The sequence below is a fragment of the Meriones unguiculatus genome, chromosome 7, assembly GCF_030254825.1.
Source record: "Meriones unguiculatus strain TT.TT164.6M chromosome 7, Bangor_MerUng_6.1, whole genome shotgun sequence".
Lineage (NCBI taxonomy): Eukaryota > Metazoa > Chordata > Mammalia > Rodentia > Muridae > Meriones > Meriones unguiculatus.
Genome location: NC_083355.1, coordinates 45,491,089 through 45,513,643, shown reverse-complemented (window position 1 = coordinate 45,513,643; position 22,555 = coordinate 45,491,089). Strand labels below are relative to the sequence as shown.

Genomic DNA, 22,555 nt, shown 5'->3' with positions numbered 1-22,555 from the left:
CCCGCCTCTGGTGACCACCCTGCACACCTTCCTCAATAATCCAAATGTACTCTAGTCCCTGCCCTTCAGTAGAAAGGGGGGGCGCCAAGGGTCGCGACAACAGGACACGGGGTTTTGGCAGATTCGCAATAGCAAACAGAGGGTCTTTGGGGTTCGGAGGGGAGTAAGAGAAGGCAGTCCTAGACAAGTCTCCACCCAAGGTCACGGCGCCCGCCCAAGAGGCGGTGAACCGAGGGGACGTCTCCCGGAAGCCCCGCCTCACCGGGGAGCCGAGGCCTCTCCTTTGAGCCCCGACGCGTTGCCTTTAAGGCTTTGGAAGAGTCACTGTATAGGTGGACTGCGAGGGAGTGCTTCGTGTTTTGTCCCTCGTCGGCCGCCGTGGGCAGGCCGAGCGCGAGGGCGGGGCAGGGGAGCGGCGGCGAGGTCAAAGGCTACAGCGCGCACCACGTGGGCCGGTGACTCCGTCCTTCCCGCAGCGGCCGCGGCGCGCAGGGCACTTGGGTTAGTGGCGCGGCGTGCGGCTCGGACAGGCTAGCCGGACGGCCGCTCCCGCGATGGTGATCAAGACGGACGAGTTGCCGGCGGCCGCCCCGGCCGACAGCGCCCGGGAGCACGGCTCGCAGGCCGGCGGCAAGGGGCGGCCGAGCGCGGCTGGTGAGTGGGCCGGGGCCGGGGCGGCTGGGCTGGGGCCCGGGCCGAGCCGGGCGGGAGGGCTCGGGGCTCGGCGTGGACGAGCCGCCTTCCCTCCGCGTCAGTGTGGGCGGTGCGCCGGGCCGCCCCCGCTCTGAAGGTCACCTTCACTGGCACCCCCGGCTACGGCCCGGACCTCGCACGTGGAGTCCGTGGAAGGGCAGCCACGGCGGACACACGCGCGCAGGATCGCGGGACATGTGCGCGCACACGCGGTTTGGTTTGAGGGTGCGCCGCCGCCGCAGACGGATGGACTCGGCGGCCCCACCCCCTCCGTGCCCCTGCTTGGGGAGCCCTCGGGCTGGGGCTACGGACACTTGCGGCCCAGCCTCGTTCTGATCCTCTTGTCGTAGACGTTCCTGTGCGGCAGAGCCGCAGCCCTGTGAGTGGAGAATCAGTTTGGCGCTGCCCAAACTTGGACTGTGGGAAGAGCGCAAGTTGGGGTGTGTGTGTTGTTGGGGGATGTCTCTTCTATATTCTTGGAGACAAGAGTGTAGCGCAGGTCGTCAGGTTGTGGTCTCAGTTCTTTTAGTAACTGGCCTCCACTTGATCTGGGGGGTGGGGTCCTGCCTGTGTGTGTGTAGCGGTTGGGGGGGCAAAGCCTAGCTCTTTGGCAGGGGGAGGTGTTTGTGCCTGAACTTGATCATTAACCTGCCTTATTGCGAAAAGTGGGTCAGACCAGAGCTGCTGTTTTTAAGGCAAAGGTCATTAGTGTGGAGTGGAGCTCCCAGCTCTCCCCCGTGGGGGCTGTGTGGCAGTGGCTTTGGGAGTGGCCGAGGCTTGTCTAGGGGTGGGGCCTACTTCTCTGTGTCCTTTCTGTTATTTTCACCAAGTCTCAGACTCCAGCCTTGAAACTGGTGAACCCCTTCCTGGGGCCTCCTTACTTTTCCTCAGGGCCAACACTGGTCCTTTCTACCCGGGATGTCACTGAGTGGGCAGACCTGCCTTATCTCTTGTTCTCCTCAGCTCTCCACCTAGGAACTTGTCTCAGCTCATCTTCATCATTCTTCCCGGGTTCAATGAACACCAGAGTAGGGCTGACTTGGGAGTAAGGATGGTCGTAACGTTTGCTAGACGTTTCCATCACAGTGGACTTACCTTGCCTAGATAAGGCCAGGGTTTGGACAGAACGAGAAAGGCTGAAAATATCGTGGCTCTGAGTGCATGGGCGGGCTGGGGTTGAGGCTGGCAATTTTCTCCTCCATCAAAGAGATCTGAAGAGATATGAAGCAGCTTGTCCAAGGTCATAGTGATTTCATTGTCAAGGGAAGCATTTGGATTTCCAGCTTATGGCTAGCATGCCAAGCCTACCCGAGCCTGACCTAGAGGAAGCTGAGATAGGCATACTGGTTTATCATGTGTGTGATTCAAGGGCCTTAGGACCTGGAACAGTAGAGAATTTTTGGTGAGTACCCAGAATGAAGTTCCCATCTTAACTATGTGCTGAGGGGCTATTGGGGTGGGGAGCACTGGGTTGGGGTCAGTATAGCTCTTCATCTTGGGGACACGGCTTTCTAGTGGGCAGGACCTTGGCTTCTGTGTCCCCAAAAGCTGGTATAGATAACAGACTCACTTTATGGCCATCTTGGATCTGCTCAAAGGAAGGAACATGAATGGAGCATGCCCCCACCCCGTTCTACTAACCCTGGCCAGGCTTCTGCTTGGGCATGAGAATACAGGCCCCTGACCCCCAGCCCTTATTTCTAGAAGCTCACGGTACCTTTAAGGAAGGGATCAAGGCAAGCAAGGGTCAGTTGCCTTTTTAGGAATAAAGTAGCTTTTAGGGGTTAAGAGAACAGGCAGGTTTTTCAAGTTCCCAGGGCTGTGTCAAGTTCCCTCTGCACAGGGGAGGGCTCCCTGAGTTGGGCGTGGAAACTGAAGGGGACTGGCAGACTTGGAGAGAATTTAGGGGCTTATAAGCTCTTCAGCAGCATCTTAAAGCTCTTCTGGGTGGTGTCTGAGAAAACAGTGAACCACACTTGGATCTTGAAGACCTACTTCTGGTCTGGGGGAACAGAAAGAAGGCAAACAGGGTCTTCCGTTGGCTGCCTGTCCTCCTCTGCCTCCTAAGATGGGGTGGTGTATCTTTTGGGGTTCTACTTCCTGCTTTAACCTCACCTGCTGATTCCTTAGCTAGGGTGTGGCCTGGCATGGTCTGTGAAGGCTGTCAGACTAGAGAGGTACACAGAGGTTACTTATGGTTACTGAGATTCCTTTGTAACTGCTGTCTTTGACCATCTCTGCCCAGTGGAGTGCCTGTACTTCCAGGTGCAGGGAAGGCATGTGCTGTCTCTCCACTCTGGTCTCTGAAGACTGTAGGAGTGAGTTAGCACGTGCACCAAGAACCATTCAGGCAACTGATCCCATTTCTGCAGAGGACTGCCTGCCTTCTTTCACTTTCCCTAAATCGTGGGTCCTCAAAGGTAATTCTGGGATCTGAGTGCAGGGGAGTAGAGACCTGGGTGATCGTATGGCCATAGGCACTACCTGGACTTGAGGCTTTAGGCTTCTGGGAGGAAGGCACTGCTGTAGCCTGGTTCCTTGGGGAGTATGACAATAGATTGTACTCAAAGGTAGTATACCCAGAGGCCTGGGTTTGGGATTCTGACACACCTACCTTTCCTAGACTTAGCTTCACAACCTTTTGCTTCTGTGACCTTGGACAGCTCACTTACTAGCCTTGTGGAGCTTTAGTTTCCGAGAGATAGGATGGTTGATCTGAACATGGCACTTCTGGGGAGTGAGCCTGGAGAGAACACTGGGTTAATGCCAGCTAGAATGCAGACAGTGTTGGCACCCTTCGGCATTATTACCAGGCTTCCTGCTCTCCTCCTGGGATTAGGGTGTGTTTGGGGAGGGGGGTTAGAAGGAATGGAGCTCTGTCTGGACCTGACCTTTCTTGCCTCAGGTCATAGTGTGAGGCTTAGAACCTGCTAGGGTTGAAGAGAAGCCAAGGGTCTGCTTAGCCATTCCTGGGGCTGGAGGGACCTAGTGTGAGAGCCTGGTTCTCCTTCCACCCCCATGCTGGTTAGTATGGATGCCAGAGCAATCCTTACTGAGCCCTGGCAACAAGTCAGAGGCACTGTGAAGGCTCCCTGGCGAGGCTGGGCATGCTGCTTTTCCATGGTGTGATGGCCTTCAGCTTCTTGCTGGCAGCTCTGTTTTCCCCAGGGGAGACATTTGGTTTTCTCCTGGCGGCGCACAGGCTGCTGGGAAAAGAAGAGGTAGTCTGCCAGCTTCTTGGTGCAGCTTGAAGTCCTGAGGCTTGGGTGCAGTTGTCCTCTGGGAGATTTGGGGCCCATCCCCCTCTCATAGAACCAGTGACTCTCAGGGAGATGCCAGCTGCCAGGTCACCTGCAGAGGGCAGCAGGAGCCAGAGGCCTCGGCCAGTCCCTTGGCCTAACAGGAAGGCAGGGTGCTCTGTGTCGGCAGCTGGTGGAACAAGGGGTGTCTGTCTCATGGCCTGGGCCCGGGTCTGTGCCAGCTGTTGTCAGCAGCTGGCTGAAGCGGTCCTGCCCACTGCCACTGTGGGTGGAGCTGAGGAGAGGACTTCCTTGCTGAGCCCTGCTCCTGCCAGCCTGCCGCCAATTCCTTCTATCCTAAGGGCCCCAGGTACCCCAGATGCTGGATTCCTCGGCTTCCCTAATGGCTTCCCTAGCAGCAGTCCCTTTTCTGAGCTGTGTGAAGAGATAGGCCTGAGTGCTGGTAGAAGTTCTTTCCAGGCTCCTGGAGCCACTGGGGCCTCCTGGCCCTCAGCCGTCCTTCTGCCCGACCTTGAGTGGAATCAGAGGCAGGGGGAATGTGCCCTTCCCGGGGCTGCCCCAGCAGTCCAGGCCCCACTGAAATCTGAAGCCAGCCGGAGCGCCAGCCCTGTGCCTACCAGCTGCATTACCACAAGGGTAGAAGCAGAGATTGGAACAAGAGACAGAGGCAGCACTGGGCCTGGGCCTGGTCAAGAGAGCTGGCTGCCTTATTGCCATGGCAGTCCTGAGACTCCTGAGCTAAGAGGAGCACAGCTGATGACTGTACCAGGTGGGCTGTGGGGCTGTGTGGACCCAATGACTGACCAGAGAGATCACTTATCACTAATCCTGTGGTGGAGAGGCCTTCGGGTCCCCTTGGAGGAAAGAAGAGAGCCAAGACTGCCTGTCCTGGAAGAGAGGAAGCCCCTGGGAACATTCCCTTAAATCTGACTATCCCAGGGTGCAGGCCCACGCACTTAGGAAATAGGGCTGGGGTCACCTTGCCTTTTCCCTCTTCCTCCCTGTCCTCCATTGCAAACACTTGGAGAAGTACAAGTTGTCTACTAAGGTCCAAAAAGCAGGCTTAACTGCCTGCTTTTATATCTTCAGAGCTCAAAACTGGACCTCTGTTGAGAGGGCCTTTCCAGCTTCTGCCTCCATTCTAGGGAACTGGCAGCCTGGAACATGACCAGGGACCCAGTGAGGTGAGCTTCACCTGTCTGCACACCCTTGCTGCACTCAGGAAACTATAGCCACCATTATCCTGTCCTGCTCTGCTCAGAATTTGGAGCCTCATAAGTGTTCACTTTGGGTGGGTTGTTCATTTCTTTTTGGATGTTTTTGAGACAGGGTTTCTCTGTGTAACCCTGGCTGTTCTGGAACTTGCTCTGTAGACCAGGCTGGCCTCAGATTCCCCTGCCTCTGCCTCCGGAGTGTCGGGATTAAAGGCACACCCCCACCATTATGCAGATTCTCTACAGCTTTGGGGTTTTGTACCCTGTTACCGCTCCTGGTGGCAGAGTAGGAAAGGGACCCTGGGGTTTGGATAGGCTGGACTAGAGCATAGCTGTTGTGTCTGAACAGTCCTGCTCAAAGTTGGGCTGGTGAGGCTACAAGCCAAGGAGCCTGTCAAGGCTGACAGGCAGATGCTGGGGCCAAGTGAATGGCCTGTGTTTAGCTGGAGGCTTCCTACGGGTGGAGGGACCCCCCTTTTTCTCCCTTTAGTGCTGGGTGGGGGCAGGATAGGGTTGTCACCTGCTTCCCTTTTCCCATAGCATGTTAAGTGGTGGTGCTGTTCACAAATATTGGGCTCGAATGTAGGCTAGCATTAATTTGATATCTTTACATTGAGCCAGGTCGAAGGTACAGCAGAGAACTGCTGATGTGAACAGCCATCCACAGCATAGCAGAGGGGCTGCCCCAGAGCCAGTGCCTGTGTTCTGACAGTGATGGGGCTTGTACTTCTGCCAGCGGGGGTCCTTTCGGCAGGCTCTGGAGAAAGTGAACAAATCTGGGACTTACAGATGAGTTGGAGTTTCCTAGTAGACCAGTATTATCATGGATGAGAGCCTGATCCAGCAGAAGCTATAGAATAGTTCAACAGCAATGATGGTGATGTGCGCGCGTGTGTTTGTGTTTGTGTTTGTGTGTCATAATGAAGAGCACAGAGGTGAGAGGGAAGGCAGCTGGCAGAACTGAGGCTGGTTTTAGGTAGGTGCTCTAGAACGGTGGCCCATACTTGAGTCATCAGTGGTTTATCAGGAGGGTTCAGAAATTATGCTTTTGATGTTGGAAAACTGTACCAAGGTCATGTTTGCAAAGCTCAATACCTACAGGTTGGTTTGCAGGTTTAGGGTAGGTGATGAGGTGCTAGGGAGAGAACAGGGACTAGTCTGTGGGGGTAATGGGTTGCATTCTAATAAAAAAAAAAAAAAAGAGCCTTTGATGCAGTTATCTCTGTTGAGCTTGGGCCAGGCTAGCTTACAGATAGCTTACAGATGGGAGAGTTTTTGAATCCATATGAGAAATGAGGTTAGGAGGGGCTGAGATCAGCCTGTAGTTCAAGATCGCTGGAGAGAATGGATCATTGGATAGAAGAGAAGGAAATGATCAGTGGCCTTGCCACTAGAGAAGGTTAATGTGTGGCATTATGGCCCTGGAGAGGAATCACAACTAGGTGGGTGGAAAGGGGGGACACAGAATGTGGAAAGGAGATGACAGTGGTCTGCACATGTGCAGTTAGGGAGCTGGTCTTTAGTAGGTCTGTGGGATGGATGTGCTCCTAACTGGGTGTGTGAGGTGGAAAGCCGCAGCTGCCCAGATAGGCCCATCTGACTCAGCTCTCACCTTCCCCAGCTCCCCCCTCAGTCATGCTGTTGAATGGTGACTGCTCAGAGAACTTGAAGAAAGAAGAGGGGACATCTGAGCCACCCAGGGAAAATGGGCTGGATGAGGGTGAGCCTGGAGATGAGACCACTGGACAGGAAGTCATTGTCATTCAGGACACAGGCTTTTCTGTGAAGATCCTGGCCCCTGGCATTGAGCCCTTTTCCCTGCAGGTAAGATGGAGGAAGATGTACTGGGGACTGGTTTGAGTCTGTTGCTGGAGAGGAGCATGTTTGAAAGCCAAGCCTTATCTTTGTATATGCAGGGCCTCTAGGCAGGAAGCTGAGAGTCCTGGCTTTTGCTCAGGGTCTGAGTTAGGGCAGTGGATGAGGCTGGGTTCAAGTTATTGCCCCATCACTAGAGGACAACCATCAGCAGAGGCAGAGCCATTTGTTGTGGAGGCTTCAGTGTTGCTTCCCCTGTTTTTCGTCCTTGGGTTGAAGAATTGGCTTGCTCTTGGTTCCTGTAAACCAAGTGGTTTAGGCCTGGGACTCTGGAGTCAAGCTCTATCTAGTAAGCTTACATAAGTATGTATACAAACACAGATAAAAAATGAACACAGTACTTCTGGATAGGGCTTGGAAATTAAGATTTAAAATCCAAAAGTAGCAAACTGGGTACTTGGTATTCGTTCTATGAACCCAGCTTCTTTGGCCCGGCAGCGCGGAGGTGTGCTCTTGTACCCTGTCATATAGTTCCTTAGCAGAGTGGCCTCTCCCTGGCAGGTGTCCCCGCAGGAGATGGTGCAGGAGATCCACCAGGTGCTCATGGACCGGGAGGACACCTGTCATCGCACCTGCTTCTCCCTGCACCTGGATGGCAACATGCTGGACCACTTCTCAGAGCTGCGCAGCGTGGAGGGGCTGCAGGAAGGCTCAGTGCTCCGAGTTGTGGAAGGTTGGTCAAGATTAAGCTGGCAGCTGCCAGAGGAGGGCCCGGAGTCAGGCCAGATACTGTAGCAAACACAAGTACTGGTGTCTCTGTGGTCCATCTAAGCACGAGGAGGTAGGACTGGCCCATGAGTGTGCTGCTCAGGCTGCCATGCCCTTCATCTCTACTGCGTGGCCCTCGGTTTGGAGACCTGAGTCTATTTTTAAATGTCCATTTCCCAAACTGATAGGTTGAAATCAGCCTGTCAATTTCTGAAAAGATAGGTGTTGCCTCTTGGGGAGCTTAAAAGATTTTCTAGCATTCTGTTTTGTTTTTCTTTTGAGACAGGGTCCCTATATATTGCCCCCGCTATTCTGGAACTCGCTTTGTAGACCAGGCTGGCCCTGAACTTAAAGAGATCTGCCCGCCTCTGCCGCCTAAGTGCTGGGACATTTCATAACTCCTGAGGGAGGACAGGAGCATCAGCCTTGGCAAAGCCATTGCTTAGTTGAAAAGAGCAGCCCCTGTAGCATCTCAGGGCGAATCTCCAGGACTGTCAGCTCAATAAAAACAGATGTAGAAAGCAGAGCAGTACGCAGGCCTGTGATATCAGCACTTTGGCAGCTGAGGCAGGAGGATTGCTGTGAGCTTCAAGTACACCTGGGCTACAGAGTAATTCTCTGTCTCAAAAAACCAAAAAGGAAAATAAAGAAATAGGTAAAGAAATGTGGAGAAAGTTTGTGCCACAGCTAACTTCACAATTGATCATAGAACCACTTCTTGACCTTACAAAAAACCATTAAAATTCCATAAAACACACACTGTAGGACAGTGTTGGCCCTGGGGGTCTTGGGATGTCAAGTTCTTAGACCGTCTCTGAGCATGAGTTTGAGGCTGTGGAGGCCCCCTGAGACTGGAGGTATCCGAACGTGGCTCTGATAGGTTCTCCAGGGCCTATGTGGACTTCAGGAGTCAGGTGGTAAAATGTTCTTTGCAAACAAGGACCCTACTAACAGGATGGTTTGTGTGTGTTTGGAAATCAGAAACCCAGCTTAAGTGTTAATCTTAGTGGAAGTTTGGAATTTTTTTGTGACAGTGTCATGTAGTCCAGGCTGGCTTTTAAATTGGTAATAGAGCTGAACTCCTGATCCCCATCTATACTCCCAGTGTTTGGGAGTATAGTTAGGTGCCACGATAGCTGGCTGGTAGTAGAATTAAAAAATGGGGAGCCTAATTGGAAAATTCAGGGCTGGAGGGTATGGTTTCGTAGTTAAGGGCAGATCCTCTTCTTCCAGTTCCCATCACCTCCCTCAGGCAGTTCACAACAGCCAGAATTCCAGTTCCGGGGGTTCTGCTGCCCTCTTCTGGCCTCCATGGGCACCTACCCACACACACACTGCATACAGATACACAGCTATGCTTAAAAACACAAAAGCTGGGTATGGTGGCGCACGCCTGTAATCCCAGCACTCAAAGGCGGGCAGATCTCTGTGAGTTTGAGTCTAGCCTGTCTACAAAGTGAGTCCGGACAGCCAAGGCTACACAGAGAAACCCTGTCTTCAAAACAAAACCAAAAAATTTAAGACACAATTAAAAATAAAAACCAGCAGTCATGGTCTGTGTCTAATATTGGCACTTAGAGGCAGAGACTTGAGGACCACTGTTAGATCTAGGCTAGCCAGGGCCACATACGACCCTGTCTTAAGCTTTGTCACCCGACCCTGCAAAAAAAAATTTTAAGCTACCCCAGTTGCTGCAGATTCAACTTGGTTCCACACCTTTCTGCCATCTCAGCACTGTAAGGAAAGAAAGCTGGGTACGGTGGCTGCCTGCCTTCCTATGACCTTAGTACTTGGGAGGCTGAGGCAGCAATAGCACTGTCAGTTCAGGGGTAGCCTGGATACATAGTTCTAGGGCAGCATAGAACTCTGTGTAGAGAGATCTCGCCTCAGATTTCTCACACACTGCCCCCCCAGGAAAGCACTCTACAAATCTTGTTGCAGGCAGGTTATTTCTCTAGGGCTATAGTAATGCTCCGCTCTCCTTCTGGCAGAGCCTTACACCGTTCGTGAGGCCCGAATCCACGTGCGCCATGTCCGAGACCTCCTCAAGAGCTTGGACCCATCCGATGCCTTCAATGGGGTTGATTGCAACTCCTTGTCCTTCCTGAGTGTCTTCACTGACGGCGACCTGGGAGGTGCGGGGAAAGTTGACACTTGGAGTTGTGCAGAGGGCAAAGGCCTGCAGGTCATTTCTGTGTGGGGCTGGGGAGGGTTTGCTGAAGCCAAGGTCAAGGTAAGCCAGGGCCATGTTAAGTCACAGAAATCCTGGCTGACCACCCGCCTTGGGTCCCTCAGACAGTGGGAAGCGGAAGAAGGGCTTGGAGATGGACCCCATTGACTGCACGCCACCTGAGTATATCCTGCCAGGGAGCCGGGAGCGGCCGCTGTGCCCCCTGCAGCCCCAGAATCGGGACTGGAAGGTAAGGCTACAGAAGCATCAAGGAAGTAACCCTGGCAGGAGGAGCCCAAGACACCTCATGCTTGGCCATTTCTGCAGCCCCTGCAGTGTCTGAAAGTGCTCACCATGAGTGGCTGGAACCCCCCTCCTGGGAACCGCAAGATGCACGGAGACCTTATGTACCTGTTTGTGATCACTGCTGAGGACCGGCAAGTCAGCATCACCGCATCCACGAGGGGCTTCTACCTGAATCAGTAAGTCTCTGCGGGGCCCTCGCGTGCCATGGCATGCCCCCTGCTCTGGGTCTAAGAATAAATCCTTGTAGCACCTGCTCAGTGACCCTGTTCCTGCAGGTCCACAGCCTACCACTTCAACCCCAAGCCTGCCAGCCCCCGCTTCCTCAGCCATTCCCTAGTGGAGCTGCTCAACCAGATCAGCCCAACCTTTAAGAAGAACTTCGCTGTGCTACAGAAGAAAAGGTAGCACGTTTGTTCCATTGTGCCCTGCCCTGTCTCCAGTCACAGGCTGGACCCCACACCAGCACCACCTCTGCCTGAAGAATTGTTGCCCCAGTGCCCAACAGTCCCTGGTTGAAGGGGGCAGCAGCCCTGGGAGAGGTGCCCATTTGTTCTGTCTGACTTCAGGGTGGCGTCTGTGGGTGAGAGCTGCCAGAACAAAGTCAGGGCCTCAGAAGAGGCGCTCACAGCTGGGCACTAAGCTCGGAGGGCTGTCCCGTCTCCCCACCTGCCGCAGGGTCCAGCGCCACCCGTTCGAGAGGATCGCCACCCCGTTCCAGGTGTACAGCTGGACAGCCCCCCAGGCAGAGCATGCCATGGACTGTGTGCGAGCTGAGGACGCCTACACCTCGAGGCTGGGCTACGAGGAGCACATCCCTGGACAGGTGCTACCCAGCCCCGCCCTCCCCGCCAGGCTCTCTCTGTGCCTCTCCCAGGAGGCTCCCTCTGATCTGCAGGGGCATGTTCGAGGGGAGGTGGGGGAGGAGGATAGCCCAGAGCAGGTCAGGAAACGCAGGCTGAGCCTGCATCTGCCTCCCTGGCCCCTCCACAGACCCGGGACTGGAATGAAGAGCTGCAGACAACAAGGGAGCTGCCCCGTAAGAACCTGCCTGAGCGATTGCTTCGAGAAAGAGCCATATTCAAGGTGACTGCGGCCTCAAGCTTACCTATTAACTGGGCTTGTGGGTAAAGAGAAGACTGGAGGCTCTCAGCCTAGCTTTGTTGGCAATACTGGAGGTGGACCTGCAGGGTGGCTCAGTCCTGTGCCTCCCAGACCACCTCCAATCTTTTCTGTGGCTTCACTGAGACTTTGGAGACCTTTCTTTATGTCTTCCCATGACTGCGCAGACCTCTCACTGGGGTCACATGCTGCATTGTGTGTGTGTGTATGTGTGTGTGCACGGGCGCAAGCGCACATATGTGCACATGCAATGTGGGTGAGAACAATCAGTGGAAGCCAGTTCTCCTTCTGCTGCAGGTCCAGGGATTGAAGTGAGGTAGTCAGATTTGGCATCACGTACCTTTACCTGGTGAGCCATCTGATTGGCCCCACATACTCCATTTTGTTCCTGAGTTGTATGTTTTCAGTAGAAGTGTTGAGGTTTCAAAAAGAAATGGTGCTGTTGCCCTTTTCTGAATATGAAGAAACTGAGGCTAGAGTTCCTTGGTTCCCAGGGCCTGGCTGCCTTCACCAGCTAGGTAACCTGGGCAGGATAGGTGGTTCCCTGGTACCTGGGGCCTGTCTCACCCTCCCAACCGTGGCCTCCCCAGGTGCACAGTGATTTCACAGCAGCAGCTACAAGGGGCGCCATGGCAGTTATTGATGGGAACGTGATGGCCATCAACCCCAGCGAGGAGACCAAGATGCAGATGTTCATCTGGAACAACATCTTCTTCAGCCTGGGCTTTGACGTCCGGGACCACTACAAGGACTTCGGTGGGGATGTGGCAGCCTACGTGGCGCCCACCAATGACCTGAATGGCGTCCGCACGTATAATGCCGTGGACGTGGAGGGGCTGTACACGCTGGGCACGGTGGTTGTGGATTACAGAGGCTACCGAGTCACAGCTCAGTCCATCATCCCTGGCATCCTGGAGCGGGACCAGGAGCAGAGTGTCATCTATGGCTCCATTGACTTTGGCAAGACAGTGGTGTCACACCCACGTTACCTGGAGCTGTTGGAGCGCACCAGCCGGCCCCTCAAGATCCTTCGTCACCGGGTGCTCAATGACCGAGACGAGGAGGTGGAGCTCTGCTCCTCGGTGGAGTGTAAGGGCATCATTGGCAATGATGGGCGCCACTACATCCTTGACCTTCTGCGCACCTTCCCACCAGACCTCAACTTTCTTCCTGTGCCTGGTGAGGAGCTGCCTGAGGAGTGCACTCGAGCAGGCTTCCCCCGAACCCATCGACACAAGCTGTGCTGTCTGCGCCAGGAGCTAGTAGATGCCTTTGTGGAGCACAGGTGAGGAGAGGCTGCTGCAGGCCTGGACTGCAGCTGGCTCTGTTAGGAGCATGATCTGTTCTGAGGAAGATCCTGGAAGAGAGAACTCCCACCCTTCCTCCTAGAGCCCGGTTATACACCCCAGCCCTCACCTGCCTCGCCTCAGCAGGACCTCTGTCAGTTATAGACTAGCAAGTGGCTAAACGAGCTGTCCTGGCAAAGTAGTCCTGGCCTCTTACGGAGCATTTGGAAATCTCCTGGGGTGGTTTTGAATGCCAGTCAATGCAGGGCTGGGGAGAGGCTCTGTGACTGAGAGTACTTGCCATGGAAACATGGGGACCTGAATTCAGATCCCCAAGCCGTAACACACAAGGGTAGCATGTGTCTGTGACCCAGCACAGTGGGGAGAGGGCAGGAACGGAACAGTCATAGAAGCCACATAGGTGTGAGTTCCGGGAGAGGGCCTGTCTCAAGGGAGCAGGGTGGAGGGTAAGACAGAACACCCGCTGTGCGCCTGTGGCTTTCTTGTGCCCATATGCACCCATATAAACACACACACACAAAGACAGGCACGGTGGCTCATGCCTTTGATCCCAGCACTCTGGGAGGTAGAGGGCCAGCCTGGCCTACAGAGTGAGTTCTAGGACAGCAAGAAATCCACAGAGAAACCTGTGTAGACCTGGACATTAGGTCTGCCTTTTTTGGTTGTTGTTTGCTTTGTTTTCTTGTTTTATTTTATGAGACAGGGTTCTGTCTCGAAAATAAAGTAAAAAATAAAGACAGGAAGAGTGTCATAGTGCAGGCTGGAAAGTGTTGGTGCTCCTGGCATTGACTGCGCATCTGCTGAGTCTCACACCATGGTGCACTCCTTCCAGGCGGCACTGGCATTCTTCTTCCTCTCACTCCTGAGAGCCATGGCCTAGATCCCCCCCAAATGCCCCAGCTGTCTTCTAACTGAGGAGGCTTCAGTGCCATTTTGTGTATTTGTTTTTGAGTCAGGGGCTTGTGTAATAGCAGCTGTCCTGAAAGCCCCAATCCTCCGGTCTCAGCCTCCCTGGTGCTGGATTGCAGATGTACAACATCACACTTTGGTGTTGTTCTGACCTGCTGTCTGGCACAGGCATGCCTGCACTCTCACGTGTACACAGGACAGACTGTCCCCATGCTTACAGGGGAAAGTGTTCCCAGTGTCAACATTTCCTTGCCCCCAAAGACCTGGAGACTGGGCCTGCCTTTTTTGTTGTTGTTGTTTGCTTTGTTTTCTTGTTTTATTTTATGAGACAGGATTTCTCTGTATACTCCTGGCTGTCCTGGAACTTACTCTGTAGACCAGGCTGGCCTGAATTCAAGAGATCCATCTGCCTCTGTCTCCTAAGAGCTGGGGTTAAAGGGGTGGGCCCCCCACCTTTTTTGTTTGTGTGTTTTGCTTTGTTTAAGAGTTAATTGCTATAGTTGTGTGTAGGAATATTTGGCCTGCATGTATGTATGGATGTATACCGCATGTGTGCCTCTTCCCATAGAGGTCACAAGATTCTCTGGAACTGGGGAATGGATGGCTGTGAGCCACCATGTTAACACTGAGAACTGAACCTGGAAGAGTAGCGAGTGCTCTCACCATCCACGGAACAGCCTTGATGCGCTCGGTAGCCCCTGCTGCAGCATGTCCGCTCTGCTTTGCTCTAGGTACCTTCTCTTCATGAAGCTAGCTGCCTTACAGTTGATGCAGCAGAAGGCCAGCAAGGTGGAGACCTCCACCTCCCTGGAGAACGGTGGTCCTCCTTCCTCAGCAGAGACCAAGTCTGAAGACTCCATAGGACCTGAGGCAGGAAGTGAGGAGGAGGGCAGCAGTGTGAGTGGCCTGGCCAAGGTGAAGGAGCTGGCAGAGACCATTGCCTCAGACGATGGCACAGGTAGGGTTGCTGTGCTTGTTTGGGAGAACCCAAGCTGGTCCTGGCAGCTCAGCCACAGGTGGCTCATGGTCTCTGAGAGGCAGGCAGACATCTCTAGAGTGGGCTGTGGGGCAAGAGGCTCATGGTAGCACAGCTGTACCTCTTATTCTCACACATCTCCACAGTAGACCCTCGAAGCCGTGAGGTGATCCGCAATGCCTGCAAGGCTGTTGGCTCCATCAGCAGCACGGCCTTCGACATTCGTTTCAATCCTGACATCTTCTCCCCAGGCAAGTGCTGGGGCTGAATAATCAGTGAAGGAACCCTGCAGTTAAGGGCAGAACATGGGATGGGCTTGGGGCCCTCAGCATCAGAAAGCTACCCTCCTGACGTCATCTTCCTTTCTCAAGCCTTCCTCTCTACCTCCCTATAGGAGTTCGCTTTCCTGAGTCCTGCCAGGATGAAGTTCGGGACCAGAAGCAGCTATTGAAAGATGCAGCTGCCTTCTTGCTCTCCTGCCAGATCCCTGGTTTGGTGAGGGAGGGGCTGAAAGGATGGGTGGGGACTGCCAGAAGGGGCCCTGGTTCAGGTGCCATGCTTGTCTCAAATTGTGACCCTCTTAGGGTGACAGTAAAGTGTGGTTCGTTCCCACATGACCAGACAACCCTGTGCTTTCTGTGGGTCTAAGGTCTTTAACCAAGGGGCCAGGCTGCTTCGCAGTGGCAGTGTCCTTCTTCCTGTTTCCTTTTCTTATGTAGAAGGTAGGGGTAGGTTCCTATGCCCTTTCACACCTTGCCTCCTTCCCTCTTCCTCGAGGAAGCCAGGGCCTTAATTCTGTCCTTCGTTTAGGGCTCTAGGGAAGACCCAGAGGGGTAGGGGCAAAGGGCTGGGACTGGTCTTGACCTGATGCAGCCCCACAGGTGAAGGACTGCACAGAGCACGCTGTGCTGCCCATGGATGGGGCCACGCTGGCTGAGGTGATGCGCCAGCGTGGCATCAACATGCGATACCTGGGCAAGGTGCTGGATCTGGTGGTGCGGAGCCCAGCCCGGGACCAGCTGGACCACATTTATGTGAGTGGGGCTTGGCCTGGGAGGTGGTTGCAGCTGGAGGCCTGGAACCTGCCCAAGACTTCCTTCTCTGACCCCCCAGAAAATCAGCATTGGAGAGCTCATCACACGTTCCGCCAAGCATATCTTCAAGACATATCTTCAGGTGCTGCCACTCTTTCCCAACTTGGTGGGACCTCCCTGGGTGGCATGGGGCCAGGAGAAGAGCCCAGGGTGGGGGCTTAGGGCCTTCCTGACTTCAGTCAAAACTTGGCTCAGGGAGTGGAGCTCTCGGGCCTCTCAGCTGCCATCAGCCACTTCCTGAACTGTTTCCTGAGCTCCTACCCCAACCCCGTGGCCCACCTGCCTGCCGATGAGCTGCTCTCCAAGAAAAGGAACAAGAGGAGGAAAAACCGGCCTCCAGGAGCTGCAGACAACACTGCCTGGGCTGTGATGACCCCCCAGGAGCTCTGGAAGGACATCTGCCAGGAGGCCAAGAACTACTTTGACTTCACCCTGGAGTGGTGCGGGCACAGGGGCTGGGTGCCCATGGGTGAAAGGCTGGGGCTTGGGGCCCAGGCAGCGTCTAGGGCACTGGAGTGAAGACAGCAGGCAGACTGGTACAGTGGTGTGGGACCAGCATGGGAAGTGGGGCTGGCTGTGAGGGTTAGTGCTGAATGGGGGGAGCGGGTGCGTGCAGGGCTGCTCAGTCCCTGCTCCCACCCCCAGTGACTCTGTGGACCAGGCTGTGGAGATCTACGGGCTGCAGAAGATAACCCTGCTGCGGGAGATCTCCCTGAAAACAGGGATCCAGGTGGGCCCTCCCTTTCCAGCCTAGGTCTCATGGTAGGGGGAAGGTGCTTTCTCATGCTGGGAAGCTGGGAGGCGCTGTCCTTCTCTGTCCAAGGCTGAGGCTTTGGGCGTTGGGCCCTGTCCCCAGATTCTGCTGAAGGAGTACAGCTTCGACAGCCGCCACAAGCCTGCCTTCACTGAGGAAGACGTGCTCAACATCTTCCCTGTGGTCAAGCATGTCAACCCCAAGGCTTCGGATGCCTTCCACTTCTTCCAGAGTGGGCAGGCCAAAGTACAGCAGGGTGCGTGGCACTGTGGGCTGGGGGAGATGGGAGTGGCTCTTGCCCAGCCCTGACCTTGCCACCGGGCTGCCTCGTAGGCTTCCTGAAGGAGGGCTGTGAGCTCATCAATGAGGCTCTGAACCTGTTCAATAACGTGTATGGAGCCATGCACGTGGAGATCTGCGCCTGCTTGCGTCTCCTGGCCCGCCTCCACTACATCATGGGTGATTACGCTGAGGTATGTGGGCTGTGGTGACTCAGGCTGGGGGCTGCAGGGGAAAGGGCCTGGGGTCTCCGTCATCACCCCCCATTGAAACCCCCTTGGGCTTTTAGGTGGGGAGCAAGTTGCATCCAGAAAGCCCCACAGTTGTTCTGTGAGCTCATGTGCCCTTCGCTGGCTTTGGGAGAACTCTAGCTGCCTGTGCTCTGCTGGCCGCTCAGGGACAGCGGCAAGGGTAGATTCTGAGTGTAAGAGCTGTGGCACAAAATCTGGCCTTGGGGTGACCGTGAGACCTTTTAGGGAAGAAGACAGAGCGGTACAGATTCAGATGGTCTCATGTAGTGAAGCCTCCACAGCGGCAGCAGCTGCCGTCGCTCTGCCGCCTGTGTGCAGAGGCTAGAAACTGCATGCTAGACCTCTGTGTGGGGCTGCTCGGCCGGGGGAAGTGCTCACCTCGAGTCCATACTGTCTCTCCAGGCCCTCAGCAACCAGCAGAAGGCCGTGCTGATGAGCGAGCGGGTCATGGGCATTGAGCACCCCAACACCATCCAGGAATATGTCAGTAGCCCCCCTGGGGTTGGGGTGTGGGTGCGGTTGTCTGGGGCCACCCTGACCCACTCTGACCCCGCCCACAGATGCACCTGGCCCTCTACTGCTTTGCCAGCAGCCAGCTGTCCACAGCCCTGAGCCTCCTGTACCGTGCCCGCTACCTCATGCTGCTCGTGTTTGGGGAGGACCACCCTGAGATGGCGTTGTTGGATGTGAGTGTTGGAGAGGAAATCGGGTGAACGCACCGTGACTGGGCGTCAGCTTCTATGCAGGGGGTAGGAACTGACTCAGCTCCTTCCTCATCTCCCAGAACAACATTGGGCTGGTGCTGCATGGTGTGATGGAGTATGACCTATCCCTCCGCTTCCTGGAGAATGCACTGGCTGTCACTACCAAGTACCACGGGCCCAAAGCTCTTAAGGTGGCTCTCAGGTGAGGCAGTGCTGGCTGAGATCCCATGGTGGTACAGGGGAGGGACCGGATCTCTGAAGCTCTGCCCCTGAGCCTGGCCTTGACTGGTTCCTCGGGAGCTGCCAAGAGGGCTCTAGCCCACATGTGCTCTCCACATCTTGTCCCTCCTATACCCCGTATATTCTGTCCCTTCCAGCCACCACCTTGTCGCTCGGGTTTATGAGAGCAAAGCTGAATTCCGATCGGCACTCCAGCACGAGAAGGAAGGCTACACCATCTATAAGACGCAGGTGGGCCTCAGCAGGGCTGTGATGGTTCTGCCTGTGAGTGCACAGCCCTGAGCCCTCTTTGCTTTGGCCCTTGTTGTTACAGCTAGGGGAGGACCACGAGAAGACCAGGGAGAGCTCTGAGTACCTCAAGTGCCTGACCCAGCAGGCTGTGGCCCTGCAGCGCACCATGAATGAGATCTACCGTAATGGCTCCAGTGCCAACATCCCACCCCTCAAGGTGTGGGCCTGGGCTGAATGGTTGGGTCCAGGGCCCTGGCCTCTTGCCAGGCCATACTAAACTCTGGCCTTTCCCACCACCCTCAGTTCACAGCTCCCAGCATGGCCAGTGTCCTGGAGCAGCTCAATGTCATCAACGGCATCCTCTTCATTCCTCTCAGGTGAGGCCTTCTGCTACGCCCCACAGTGTGGCCGTCAGCTCTAGGTTCTGTTCTGTGTCAGTAGAGCTCAGACTTGAAAAGTGTAAGGTCCGTAGTGACGTTGCTTGTAGTTCCTCGCAGACACTGCTCCAGGAAATACATAGCTCTAGTGTTTTATTTTCCTTTTTATGAGACAGTTTAGTGCCAGCCCAGGCTAGCCTCAGACTTGTAGCTGTCCTGCTTCAGCGTCTTAGTGCTGGGATTAGAGTGAGCTGGCCGCAAACACATGACCCGCTTGCCTCAGCTTTTCAGGTGTTCAGGGATGGCAGTTGAGCTGTGTGCCACCACTGCTTGGTTTTTTGTTTTGTTTTGAATTTTTTTAGCATACCTTGTTCAAATTTTTTCTTTTTCTTGATTTTGTTTTGTTGTTTTAGACAGGGTCTCATGTAGCCTAGGTTTACCTCAGACTAGCTGTGTAACTGACAATGACCTTGACCTCCTGTTTCTGTTTTCCAAGTAGTGAGATTCCAGCCTGTGCCACTGTACTTGGCCCTTTGTTTTCCAGTATTACTGTGATCTTTCACTTTCAGCACATACAAGTGACTCCATTCTAGCTGTCTGTGTTTCGTACAGAACTGTGCCTTGTCAGTTAGCCTTTTGAAAACTCCCACAGCTCTTGCAGACTGCTTTGAAAGCATCCCCCTCTTGCATGTGGGAAATGCTGCTGGTGGGCCAGCCAGCAGTGGAGCACCCTGTCCTGTTGCCGGCCTGTGCTCTGCTGTAGAAGCCAGAGGTTGAGAGCAAAGCAAGTTGAAGTTAGGGGTGGGAGTGGCACGCCCTGAGCAAATGCTGTGTCAAGTATAGGGGCACCGTCCCTCAAGGAGAGGCACCTGTGTATGCATTTCCCACTAGCTGAAGCGAAGAGCTTAGTAAAGTCCCGGTTGTCAGTATAACGGAAGCAGCAGGGTGGCAGAGGGTCCCAGCTACCCTGACTCCACCTTTGCTTCCTGATGCTCAGCCAAAAAGACTTGGAAAACCTGAAGGCAGAAGTGGCACGGCGACACCAGCTCCAGGAGGCCAGCAGAAACAGGGATAAGGCCGAGGAACTCATGGCCACCGAGCCTGAGCCATCAAGAGCCCTGGAGGACGTAGGCTCCTCTCAGACTGCCAAGGAAAGTCCTTCCCTGAACTTACAGGGATAAAAAAAGAAAAAGATGGACAGTCCAGCAGCCCCATTACCCGGTGATACAGACAGATTCCAGGAGAAGGGGGCATGCCCTGCAGATTGAGAGGAAGCTAGTCCTCCACTCTCCACCCCACCCCACCCCACCATCTCCTGGGGCCCTGGCCTGGCCCGCCTGCCCCTAAAAGATGTTTTTGCACTGGTTCAATGAATATTCAATGCAGAGGCCTAATTGAAGACACAAGAATGAAGTGTGTAGGCATCAGCTCCAGCTGGGGGTCAAGTGCCCCCCAGCCTCCCCGTCCTCAAGCAGGTGTGTGTGTGTGTCCATGCCTGTGGATGTCTTGCTCCGTCCTTCCTGATGTCCTGATGTATATAGCCCAGTCAGTTCTGAGTGGATGACATGCAGATGCAAATTCTCAGGTCATTTATATGTTTGACGTTATGGCTGCTGCTTTTGTTGCCACTACCCCTGGGCCCGGCCTAGCTTAAAAGTCCAGGTTTATGCCAAAAAAAGATGGGGGCTTTCATGTGTTCTGGGAGGGGGAGCCAGATCTCTAGTAGGGTGCAAGGTGAGACCTGCAGCGGCTTAACTGTGATTGGGTCTGGCCTTCCTGTAGCCTCAGGGTGAGAGGAAGGGGCCAGTGGTGATGGACCCCCCATGCATCCGTGTGCCTGGCCTCGGCCAAGCAGGAGAGGTGGCATTGCCGCAGGTTTTGACTTGCCTCCCTGCTCCCTGTACCCCAGATGGGCATAACCTCGGGGGCCAACAGTCTGAATGTATCTTCCATTTTAACCTGAGCTGCCTAATGCACAGTTGGGATGAGGGGTGGGGACCCAGGGCAAGCGCCATGCACGGGAGTGATTGTCACCTCTGTGGCGCCAGGCTCCTTACTTGGCCTTTGTCATAAAAGCACTTCTACAAGGAAGCGCTGGGGTGGTGGGCTTCCTATTGCCCTGGTTGCCTCCTCCCCCTGCCTGCCTGTGTCGCTTCTCTATGTCTGCTGTCCCTGAAAGAGATGGCCGCCCTTTGAGCCTGAGGGGAGCTGTTCTAGACAGAGCCTCTACTTCACTGGAGCTGTTGATGGATAATACCTGTCCAGGGACCTTGTTTCAAAGGGAATGGGTGTGAGCCAGCAAGGCATCCCCACAGCTATCAAGAAAGTTTTCTTGTTTTTAGAACATCATGTCTTCATTTCACATTGGAATAAAGTGAGTTTTTGAAACCTGCTGCCCCAGCCTCGCCTGTGTGCTCTGTGGGCCGGGCTCTCATGTCTGAGTGAGGCCATCAAATATGCTGCCGGGCGATAATTGCGTACATTATACTGGGTTAAATTCAAGGTTATGTTTATCAAATCGCTCTAAGTGGAAGGGGTGGAAGTCTAGTTCAGCTGCACCCTACACCTAAAGGGTTGGTGTGGGCGAGGCTGGAGGCCTCCGGTTGCGACGTCTTTTTTAACATCTAACTGGCTAGCCCCGTCCCAGGTCTTCCCTTCCCTTGTAGTGGGTAGACTGGCCAACGTTCAGTGTTTGTGAAGTAGAAAGGAGGGGTGCTGACTGTGTAACAGTGTCAGCCAGCTTACACAGGGACAGTGGAGGGAAGAACTGGTCAGCCAGTAAGACGTGAGGAGACTGCCATTTGTACATGCCTTTGTTGCCTTTATTTTCTGAAAAAATACCAGCCCTAGTTTGTGGTTCTTTTTTCTTAGATGTCCCTGATCTCGATACTAAGTAACACCCATAAAAACCTACCAATGGTTTTGACCATTAAAGCCTAGTGTGTATGTTCACTATGAACTTTATAGTCTCATAGTTGTACTTGATCATTTGAGGCAAGGAGGTCTCTTATAGCCTATACTGCCCTTAAATTCCTGGTTAATAGGTGTGCACCATAATGTCTGGCTCATTTTGTTCTAAACATGTTTCCTCTGGCTTTTGATGGATACACTCACTTCTGGAGAGGAACATCACACAAAGGTGAGGCCTGTTTTTCTTGGTTGGTTCCCTTAAGCATATTAAACACCTCTAAAGTATTGTGGGGGTGGGAGGGAGCTATTCTCCCGGAAGACCCAGTTTTGATTGCCATCACTCCAGTTTAAAGAGATAAGGCACTCTCTTCTGGCCTCTGGACACTAAGGACACAGGACACTTCAAAACACCTAAACATGTAAAAAGTATTTAAAATGTGCAGGAAGAGCCTGTGCGAACACAGGGTGACTTTCAGGAGCTAGTTCTCCCCAGTGAGTTCTGGGAGGGTATTCAGGTTGTAAATTTCAGGGCTTGTGCAAGCACTTTTACCTGCTTAGACATCTCACGAGCCAATTAGATCTTTTGACGAATCAAAAGTAACAAGAAACTTGTTGAGGGCTACGAAACCACCTGAGGAATCCCAGTATGTCCTATGACATGAATATAAAGCACCCTGTAGCAGCTGAGACCAGCTCTGCACCAGGAGCTAACTGCAAAGTGGTGAGGTATTCCACTGCTAGGGCCGTCAGCTGACCCCACTGACATTTATCAGGAAGCTGGGTGTGGTGCATGCTGAAGCAGAGCTATTGCTGGATTCCAGGACAGCCTGAAATAGACACAGGACTGGCCCTTTCATACTGAGGATCTAGAAAGTAGCCAGGTGTGATGGACGCCTTTAGTCCCAGCACTCAGGAGGTAGAGCCAGCTATGAGTTCCAGGACAACCAAGGCTCACATAGTGACAGCCTGCCTAAAACAAAATGCCACTATTGCCAGTAAGATGGTTCAGTAGAAAAAGGCACTTACTGCCAAGTCTGACTACACTTTAAATGGTAGAACCCATTTCCAAATCTGACCTTCATGCACTGTAGAATGAACTGACACACACAAATATCTAAGTAAAAGCAATCTGACCGCACAGGGAAAGCAAAGGCTGGGATGTAGCTCTCTGATAGAAG

At 54.0% G+C, this 22,555-nt stretch overlaps 1 protein-coding gene across 4 annotated transcripts; it reads left to right on the top strand.

Annotated features, from left to right (window-relative positions):
• The first annotated feature begins 442 nt into the window (after window positions 1-442).
• On the top strand, window positions 443-20,860 carry Cluh (clustered mitochondria homolog). Of its 4 annotated transcripts, XM_060387318.1 has the most exons (27): window positions 465-570; window positions 642-654; window positions 6,789-6,991; window positions 7,544-7,715; window positions 9,742-9,885; window positions 10,046-10,170; window positions 10,248-10,402; window positions 10,502-10,627; window positions 10,902-11,049; window positions 11,217-11,309; window positions 11,936-12,630; window positions 14,293-14,519; window positions 14,684-14,788; window positions 14,932-15,032; window positions 15,419-15,571; window positions 15,651-15,713; window positions 15,827-16,071; window positions 16,277-16,361; window positions 16,488-16,641; window positions 16,719-16,858; window positions 17,318-17,398; window positions 17,476-17,601; window positions 17,700-17,821; window positions 17,997-18,090; window positions 18,173-18,307; window positions 18,394-18,467; window positions 19,465-20,860. In XM_060387318.1, the coding sequence occupies exons 3-27, from the start codon at window positions 6,803-6,805 to the stop codon at window positions 19,646-19,648; spliced, it is 3,936 nt and encodes a 1,311-aa protein (XP_060243301.1). In that variant the 5' UTR covers window positions 465-570; window positions 642-654; window positions 6,789-6,802; the 3' UTR covers window positions 19,649-20,860. The 4 variants fall into 4 exon arrangements, with proteins under 4 accessions (XP_021497765.1, XP_021497764.1, XP_060243301.1 ...); XM_021642090.2 differs by having other exon boundaries at window positions 443-654; window positions 14,687-14,788; XM_021642089.2 differs by having other exon boundaries at window positions 444-654.
• Window positions 20,861-22,555: the final 1,695 nt, after the last annotated feature.

Bases quoted from the DNA above. Each gene is read 5' to 3' on its own strand.
- Cluh (XM_021642089.2), top strand. From the start codon at position 555: ATGGTGATCAAGACGGACGAGTTGCCGGCGGCCGCCCCGGCCGACAGC. The intron at 9,886-10,045 runs GTGCGGGGAAAG...TGGGTCCCTCAG, and splicing joins CACTGACGGCGACCTGGGAG to ACAGTGGGAAGCGGAAGAAG. The intron at 15,033-15,418 runs GTGAGGGAGGGG...GCAGCCCCACAG, and splicing joins CCTGCCAGATCCCTGGTTTG to GTGAAGGACTGCACAGAGCA.